The sequence below is a fragment of the Pogona vitticeps genome, chromosome 4 (genome assembly GCF_051106095.1).
Source record: "Pogona vitticeps strain Pit_001003342236 chromosome 4, PviZW2.1, whole genome shotgun sequence".
Taxonomy (NCBI): Eukaryota; Metazoa; Chordata; class Lepidosauria; order Squamata; family Agamidae; genus Pogona; species Pogona vitticeps.
This window is the reverse complement of record NC_135786.1, coordinates 155990466-156000295: the sequence shown is the minus strand read 5'-3', so window position 1 is coordinate 156000295 and position 9830 is coordinate 155990466. Positions and strand designations below refer to the sequence as shown.

Below are 9830 nucleotides of genomic sequence, written 5' to 3'. Positions count from 1 at the left end.
TTTTGACTCCTTGCTTCCAGAAGTTTCTGGCTTCACTGAAGCTTGTTTTATACTGAAACAGCTCCTTGAGCTGTTGGAAAGCTCTCTATTCTGCTAGTACTCAGGACTAGGTGAACGTAGGTCCCTTTGGAAAGCCTTAGAGCGATCCTCTGCTCTTCTTGCCCTGAGTCTTTTCTGAAGCTGCCCGAAGCCTGTCTGCTGTGGAGGGAGAATCTGGAGGCTGCTCAGCTGTTTCCAATCTCTCCACATTCTCCTCAGCCACAGTTAACCCTTCTGGGTCCAGATCTTCGGAAGCACTCATGACACTTTGCAACTCTCTGTGGAGCTGCAGAGTGTTGTGGAGCGTTGCAATAGCAGGTAGCAGGGATCCCTTTAATTACACACCATTCCTTTCTGAATGCACTGCTTCTTGCTTTTTTTTAAAAGGAGGGGCAGTTACTGCTCACTCAAACTGTGAGCTCCCCTTTAACAAAGAGAAGTAAAACTATCATGAGCGTCCTTTGCTCCTCTTCTCTCCTGCTGCCCAAACTCATGTTTTTCCTTGGCAAAGTCCAACCATACCAGGAGGTATGGAAAAGCACCTGGTTGTGTTGGCACTATCCATATATTAGAAATTCATACATTTCTTGGTGCAATTTGTCACCTTTATTGCCGGGGGGGGGGGCTTGTGTGGCTTCAGAAAGCAAGAGGGATCACCAGAAAAGTTAGGATCTTGCTCTTGAAGCTATAACAGTTGGGAGTTCATTAAGTAAATCAGTCTATTTACATAAAAGTGTCAATAAGAGATCCTCTAGAGAAGAAGTGGCTAACTTTGGCTCCCCAAAGGTTTTTCTGACAATTCTTTTCATCCAAGTCAGAGATGTTATGATAGATGAAGTCCAAAAACAGATAAAGGGGGGGGTGTCATTGCCCATGGCTACTCTAGAGTAACTCATATTATAACATATCTATGTGGAGAAAAAAGCCAAATCATATTTGCCTGTTAATGAAGCAGGAATATTGGGGTCTTTGAGGTGGGGTGGGAAATGTATGATGATGTATAACGGTTTCCTTTGATTTTAATTACCCAATAAATCTTCTCTTTGCCCTTCTTAATTTCACACTAAAGTTGGTATCATGAGATCAGTTAATATTCCAAACATGTGCTGAATACAGTGAGTAGCAAGGTGTTGCTTATTTCCATCAATTTTCCACAAATCCACAAAGAGTAGGGCTGCCAGACTGTTTTCTGTCAGGGTTTTATCTAGATTCTGCTATGTTACCTGATGCCCGTTTGCATCATTTGCTGACCTATGTTTTCAGCTTTCATGTTGAAAAAGAGAAAGACCCAAGACAAGTCTCCAGCTCTTGCAAAAGCCAAGACACGATACAAAGTATATATTCACTATTCTGCCTAATTGTTTTGTGACAAACAAGCCTTCTATGGCCTTTCAATGTGTTTAGGCCAATAAATGATGTTCCAGAGTTACAGAGTTTTAAAGATTTAAAAATAAAGAGTGGCCTTTCCCTCCTCAATTCCATAGGTAAATGTCAATCACTGCAAAAATGAAAATAATATGGTAAAAGATCGAGGAGGCCCAGGGCCAAAGAAGATTAGCAGTTCAAACAGCAAAGAAATGTCCAAGGTCTCCTGGAAACCCCCAGTCACAGAGCCCATAGCAAGGAGTTCCTCTCCTTGTGACAGGAATTAATTCAAAGACATTGTATTGTTTAGATTTGCATGAGGTAGAGTGAGGGTGCCGTGGAAGATTTTTTTTCCCCTTTTGGGCAGCTGCAGATCTTCTCAGTTCAATCTATTGAATTTCTATATGTGTGCAATTTATACCATTATGGGAAATTTGAGTGTGCTAGGGCACAATAGCACTAGGAATACTGTAGAACCCAAGCTATCTAAATTGCATAGCTCCTAGAGGGAGGGAGGGAGGAAGTGGTAGGTTCTTTGCCTACACACTAGAGTTCAAGCAGTAGCTGATGACACTGAGTTTCAACTCATCCAAGGTCAGATCCCTTTATTTCTCCCATGTTCATGTTTTCACTATTCAGACAAATGCAAACATTCGTTGTGATTTGTAAGACAGATAATTTGAACCAACTTGAAGCAGGTAGTATTTGCATAGCACTTAAAACTAGAAAAACATAGTTTTATTCAATGCTTTGTTTATTGAGATATTGTGGGGCTATAGTTCATGTCACAAAGGAAAGGTGCAAGACAGTTTCATAAGTGCCAAAGCAAAAACATTGGCATCACTTGATGCATTGCCTTCAAACGAAGTCACACAGACATTTACAGCTTAATAGTACAATCCTATATCTGCCAACTCAAAAGTAGGTCCCATTGAGGACAATGGGGCTTACTTTCAGGTAAGGGGTTGGAGGATGACTGAAATAAAAGGTAATGGAATAAAGAATAGCTTAGAAAGCTTTTTCAGTTTTTCAGTTAAATGCTTTAAGGTGTGACAACTGGCATTAAGTATCAGATTCCGGAGAAAATGATATTTTCCCCAGGATGGACAAAAATCAATTTTAAAAAACCAAATTAAAATTTAAAGATCAATGTTTTATTTAAATCATTTAAAATCTGATTTTTTTCGAAGATATAAAAGCATGATTAAACCTTGAATTAAATAAAATCCACCCTGGTTGTCCCAGCTCCATCCTCCATCTCTCTGTCACTTCATTGTTGCCACATAACTATAGGAGTTGTGGTCTAGAGGTATGCGACATTTTTGCATCTCATGTAAAAATATCAGGAAGATTCTGTAGTAAAATCAGAAGCTCTTTTCCTTTCCAGATGACACACATTTGCATTAAGTGTGCTACTTAATGAATATCTAGCACCTAACAGCTGGGATGATTTCCAGAGCTAAAGAAAAGCTTCAGCAGATGTACAGTGGTATCCGAAAGAAAAGGCAGATAAGCAGGCAAGAGGTCTTGAAAGCTTCATTCTCGTAATAATAAACTCCACCACCAAGAACAGATTCTTTTTTTAAAATGCAATGAGTGGCTTTGCACAGATAGAGGCAAAGAGAAAAAAACTTCCAGAATAATGCATTTTTCTAGAAACATTTTCCATATTCGTCTTCCATTAATTTCCTTGCAGGGGTCAAAACTGCTCCTCTATTCTGGTTTAGCAAACCTGCCAAGGGCAAGGATGCTTTGGGTGCAATTGTGCAGAATGAAATACAGGAAAGGATGGTCAGCCACAACCTCCACAGCTTCCCGACGTGGGCGCCTATCCCTGGGGCAACGGCGAGCCTCTGGTTCCTCACCACCCTCTTCATCAATCTCAATGAAGGTATCATGGACCAGCTGAGTGAGGGCCACTCCCTCAGTGGTAGTTGCTTGAGAGAAATCAGCTTTTTCTGGATCTTGGAGATTTGGCAGATCCAAACATTCAATGGAATAAAGGCTCTTCTCTAAGCTGAATTTAGGGATGAACACGTCCACCTCGGCAGGCTTCAGCTGACACGACCAGTTGAGTAGGTGCTCGTGGGTAAGTGAATCTTCCAGCTAGGAAAGCAAACAGAAATGTTAGTGGAATAATTTCTGCCCAAGATGGTTCAAGATAACCAGAAAGTCCATAAAAGTGTCAGCCAGATTAACACTACAGATAAGAACCTAGGGATGAGCATATGTATTACCTGTTGGAGAGCCTCAGGGCTACAGTCAGTTGGGAGCAGTACAAAGAAGCTCATTTCATTGTCCTTATAGGGGACCTCCAGGACTCGCACCTCAACACCACAGATGTCAACCATTGCAGTGTTGTAGATGCCCTTCCTGTTCATCAGCAGCACAGTCTGGCAATCTCTCTTCTAAGGAAAGTGGGGAAAAATAAATTAGAGTGATGTCCCCCTTTCCCTCTGAAAGCCATATTTCCTTTTTTGTTGCCATGGACGTGGACTCAGTTGAGTCAGGTGTTCAGCTTCAAAACCTCACTGCCATCTCTGAATGTTAGAAAAGACAGGCCTTGTGTTGAAGATGTAGTCTAAGACTGTATGTAAAGGTGTGATAAGGTAAAGGTAAAGGTTCCCCTTGACAATTTGTCCAGTTGTTTCCCACTCTAGGGGGCAGTGCTCATCCCCGTTTCCAAACCATAGAGCCAGCGTTTGTCCGCAGACAGTTTTCCGTTGTCACATGGCCAGTGTGACTAGACACAGAATGCCATTACCTTCCCACCATGGTGGTACCTATTTATCTACTTGCATTTTTACATGCTTTCGAACTGCTAGGTTGGCAGGAGCTGGGACAAGCGATGGGAGCTCACTCCATTGCATGGATTCGAACTGCTGATCTTTCGACCTTTGCAGTTTAACTCGCAGCGCCACTGCATCCCTGTTGAGTGTGATGTTGAGTGTTTATTCTTCATTATGATCTATAAGGAAAGTTTTATGGTGCTAAGATCCCTCCCCTGAAATTCTCAAGGAAGCAGGAATTAAAATTATTGTTTTCTCTGGAACTGAAAAAAAAAGCATTGTTAAAAACTACAAGATAAAAGAATTTTCTTGGTGCCAAATTATTTGAATGGCCTCCACGCATTCTCAAAACCTTCCTGCTACAAGTTGCATGGTAGCCACTAGTCTGTGTATCATCCTTAGCTGTGGAAAAGAGAAACTGAAAGCTATGCATATATATTTATATCTTTCTCACCGCATCGGCATGGTGTGAATAGAAGGGGGCTTCCACAGTGAGTTCTTTGTCAAACTTCACGTCCCATTGTCCTTTGAAATAGAGAGCATTCACCTGCAGCAGCTGGGCAAGGCAGTCGAAGCTGTCCTTGGGGAAGAGATCCCTGATTTTACCTAGCATTTAAAATATAAATAAAGGACATACTGTTTGTGGAATCTAAATGCAGCAGCTTGAACAGACAAAGAACTTCAATCTGTCTACGTAAGACAAATGCTGTATGTGACTATGGCTTTATTTTTCTGGATTTTTAGAAAAAGTCCAGATCAGAGTCTAGTGCCTTTCAGTTGTCTCAGATTACACAGCTCTCCATCCACAACAGAAGCAAACCGACGCATTTGGAGGCTAGAGGCTATTTCCCACTTAAGCAGAGAGATTCTCCCGTGGCCACTGAGCAAGGCCACCCAACTGTCCTTTGAGAGGAGATCCTTGAATTTCCTTATAAAGAAATGCATGCCACACATTTTGATTTCTACTGGTTTTAACAATTCTATTTCATGGCAATGCCGCAAATAAAAAGCAAGTGTTCTTTGTGGAAGGGAGGTATATCAGTCTGATACTGGTGTGGAAAGTACAAACCATTCTGATGTCTGCCTCTTCATTTTTCCTACAGATAGCATCTCACACACCCCTGCGTGCATGGCTAAATCAACACTTCTGGAAGCTATAGTACAAAACAGACTACAGTACTGAGTTATTTTGGGGGGAGCAGTATGCTTTTGTTGGCCATGAAATCTCTGCCTTATCCCTCTCTGTGCCCTCCCCCATTATTTTGAAGCAACAATTGGATACCTTCCTGTCAAATATGTCAGTAAACAACAGGTAAAAGAAAACCGCGGACTGTGTGTTCTTACCATGGGTCTGGACCTCAACCCAAAGGTTTATGATTCTCCTCACTTCCTCTGGGGCATTGTGGATATCAGCTCCAGCCACATCTGTCCAGTACAGTTTGAGAGCACAGTAAATGAATTTCTGGGCAGAAAGGAAAAATATTGGTTCTGTGGGTCAGTACCATGAGCAATGACAATAGAAAAGAACATTCAGAAGCTTCTCTCTAACTTATGCATTGTGAGGGATACAGGCAATTGCCCTCTATTGTTTTTCAGAATGGAAAGCCAGGACCTTGGTATTCAAGGAAGCTTTTTATAATCTGCTGCAGGTAATTATGGCTAATGAAGGAGGTGCCAGGATGCGTCTTTGCTCTGCATTTAGATGCTGGAGCAGGCATACGAACCAGACATAGCTACCATTTTGTTATTAGCTGCATTTAGCTATAGCAAGTTAACATGAACCAGTAACATTATAGGATTCTTGCTGGAATTTTTCCCCCTCACTTCCTAAAAGCCTGGATGTATATAGTAAACAGAGAGTTCCACAAGGCAGCAGACATGAGTGGGAAAGACTTGGTATTCTATGCCTCTCAAAGGCTTCAGGATTTTGCTGACAAAGTACAACGTAGAACAAGCAGCAGCTACATTGTATGATCTCAGCAGCAAGTTTTTTGCTGTGGCCTGAGAATGAGGGAGAGCCTTTGCTGATGCATGCAAAAGATAACTCCGTTTCTGATTTGGTTTTATCAAGTCCAAGCAGTCATTCCTTGGGTTCTCCACAATACAGTGATTATAGTAAGAATTACCTGGATGAAGGCAATGGCATGGTCTCCATAGAGTTTGTTGGCAAAACTCAGAGCATAGTTGGTGCTGGGTGCATGAAGAGTAGCCAGGATTTTGCTAAATGCGGTATGGACTCCTTGAGGTGTTTCACATTCATATTCTGGAACATTCTAATAGTAAAAAAAAAGACAAGGAAAGGAAGGAAGAGAGGGCAACTATTACTTGGCTGATAGTCCTAAATCATTATTTATTACTCCCCTTTCTAAGAAACGTAGCTGTTAAATATTCTATTGAGCTACATAATATATGAGCTACATAATATATTTATTGAATCTATCTATCTATCTATCTATCTATCTATCTATCTATCTATCTATCTATCTATCTATCTATCTATCTATCTGTCTGTCTGTCTGTCTGTCTGTCTGTCTGTCTGTCTGTCTGTCTGTCTGTCTGTCTGTCTGTCTATCTATCTATCTATCTATCTATCTATCTATCTATCTATCTATCTATCTATCTATCTATCTATCTAAAATTCCCCCAAATTGTAACACTTACTCTTTCTGGACAAGGTGGCTGGGCTGGTTCAGGACATGCTGGTTCAGGACGGGGTCTTGGTTTAGGGCATCTTTGTTCAGGAGGGGTTGGTTCAGGACAGGGTCTTGGCTTGGGACATATTGGCTCAGGTCTAGGTCTTTGTTGAGGACATGCTGGTTCAGGTTGAGCTCTTTGTTTGGGGCAGACAACAATTTTCTCTTGTGTCTGTAATAAAAATGTACAAAAATCCTGTGTTACTATTTTATCTTCAGTCCAATTAAAGAAAAGGATTAAGAAATCCCTTCTACTTAAAAGCACATTCACCTTCAAAATAGGAAAGGTTATATTTTGCACAAAATGCTCAAAATATGAAAAGTGCTCCCTTTTTTAACGACTAACACAGTGGTCAAAATCCTGTTGCTTCGTGTAGTAAATTGCACTAATCACATTGCATCAATGGGAATTTAATGAGCCACCTCCTCTGTATGTTCCATTGATTCAAAGGGCCTGACACCCTGAACGGGTGACTCATCCAATCCACATTGATTCAATGGGCCTACTCTAGCACTAGTTGCTAGGCTAAGCAACAGGATTTGGGGTCTGTGAATGAGATAGGCATATGGGTATGCTCCATTAGCCATGCAACTCAGGAAGACATCAATTTCTGAATGTTATTTTTTGGGAATATATTTGAAAAGGGTGATAAATGGACTCGGGGCTGACCTGATGCCCACTGAGACAGTTGCCTCAGGTAAGCAGGATGCCGAGGACAATGGATGAGCTGCATCTGTAATGCTGCAACCAGAACCCCAAGCACCAGGCATGCATTTAGTTGGGGAGCTGCTGCTATGGATGTCTCTCCAAGTCACAATAGAAAGACACAAAGGCTGGGTGCCTCCAAAGGCAGAAGACCAGCTCTCAGTAGTCCTGGCTCTTTTACTTGAATGCCAGCTCAAAGGAAGTGTCCAAACTGAAGACATTCAAGTTCCTCATTCTTCCCCTCTGAAGTTTACAGATGCTGCCCACACTAGTTATCTTGGGGTGAGTCAAACATGATGAGAAACACATTTTATTACCCATTGCATGGGGTGAGTGAGCTTGTGCAATCCATGTATGTACTTCAGTGTAAGGTTTTCCTGAAAGCCCATAACCTTTGCTCTTCCTTCTCCCCAAGTGGCACAGAATTTGAAGCTAAGATGCCTGGAATTAGTGTCAATGCACAGGCTAGTTTTAAATGGAAGAGGCTTTGTTCAAGCTTTCTTGTAAACAGATACCTTTAGTCTAGTTGCTGATGGTCCAAAGCTTCTGGCTATTGTCAAATATCTTTGTTTTCTTGGCCCATCACACTCTTTCAGTTCATCCCAGTACAGGACCTTTAATTAAAAGGTAACATTTTTTAACACACGTTGATCATTCAAGCCGCATGCATCTAATTTTGATCTAGTTTCTCAAAATGTTCATAATCATGACACAAAGCCTGAATCATTCCAAATTAATAATCCACATGTATATTGAACTATTTAGACAATCTACACATCTGCCTTCATTTAATCTCAACTTTGTGACTAAAAGGTGTCAAGGAAGAATATAGCAGAAGGTGCCTCATGCTGTATTCGAGAGTCTATAGAAGCTTATCTGTGCACGATTCTTATGAGTCACTTCACAAAAGATTTCTCACTGCAGAAGAGAGCTTTGAAACATAGGCTTTTGTGCCTTAAAAACCTCCAGTCACATTGTCTATATTGCATATCATAGTTCTGCTCTTACTGAGGCAGATGCAGGAGAGGTGTGTGTTATTTGGTCAAATCGGAACAAAATGCAATAATCTAACAACTGTCATTAATCTACAGCATACAATGAGGAGCATCAACAATAAGTCAAATGAACTGAGTCTGGAGGCCACATTCCTGATGTCAGAGGACACCCACCTTCTCAATGTCAGCTGCCTGCTCACATCCAGATGCCAAGGCAAGCAGGCCTAGGGCAGAGGCAGCATTCACAGGGGAGAACAAGAGGTTATCACATGGGTGCTCTTCAGCCAGCCGGCGGAAACAGTCAATGGCAAATTTAGCATGGGCTTCACACATGGTGATCATGGTGAAGTTCAAAAGCTCTAAGGGAAGAAGAAAAACATCCAATACACCACGTTCAATGAAAACTCTCTTTTGTTGCTACTATTAATACTCAAACCACTGAGAAATAACTTTTTTTGCAGATCAAATACACACAGAGATACACCCACTTACTCAAGTCATGCTTTCAAAGAGCTACCCTAAGATAAAACCCATTTCATTCTCTATAAGTCATACATCAGCAATCACCTAAAGGAGATACTTAGCGAAGTGAATGGAGAAATCTTTACCTCAACTTCAGCAGTGAAGATCTGACACTGGAAGCAAGGTGTGATGCTCTCCTCCTGCAAGGTACTGGTATTTATACAGGTCTCTGTACACCCCCATGCAAACATTAAACATGCATGCATTGCTAAATCTGCAACACTTTCATTAATTTTTATTTGCATAATAAAAAAACATAACACATAAACTGGACATTTGTCATCATCAAAATGCTTATCACTGATTATTCCATATAAAGTATTTAAGACTAATTAGTTATAACTCTTGCACTGTACACACCAAGCATGTTTCGACACTGAGAGATGCATCATTTCAGCCCTGAAGGTATATTGCTACTGTGTCCCAAGCAAAGCTGTTAATGTCTAACTCCCATTATAGTATTATCTCCTAAAGCCAATATTTTATTCAAAAGCTCTAGGAAAACATTAAGTCAAGATTTCCTCATAGGAGGGATATTTAGGATTACTGTCAGATTCCCCCTTTCGTGTTACTACTGGGCTACCTGGAATAGCAAATGGTCCTAATCAGGAATGATATCTGTATGGCCATCCCATCATTTATTTATTTATTTATTTATTTATTTATTTATTTATTTTATTTATATCCCGCCTATCTAATCAACCAAGATTACTCTAGGCGG

The 9830-nt window shown here is 40.9% G+C and overlaps 1 protein-coding gene across 1 annotated transcript; it reads right to left on the bottom strand.

Annotated features, from left to right (window-relative positions):
- Positions 1-3000: 3000 nt before the first annotated feature.
- On the bottom strand, positions 3001-9557 carry LOC110075416 (leukocyte elastase inhibitor-like). The gene is made up of 7 exons (XM_078393080.1): positions 8762-9557; positions 8108-8206; positions 6320-6466; positions 5538-5655; positions 4648-4799; positions 3642-3809; positions 3001-3510 (listed from the first exon to the last, which is right to left on the bottom strand). The coding sequence occupies exons 1-7, from the start codon at positions 8927-8929 to the stop codon at positions 3118-3120; spliced, it is 1245 nt and encodes a 414-aa protein (XP_078249206.1). The 5' UTR covers positions 8930-9557; the 3' UTR covers positions 3001-3117.
- Between the last annotated feature and the right edge of the window lie 273 nt (positions 9558-9830).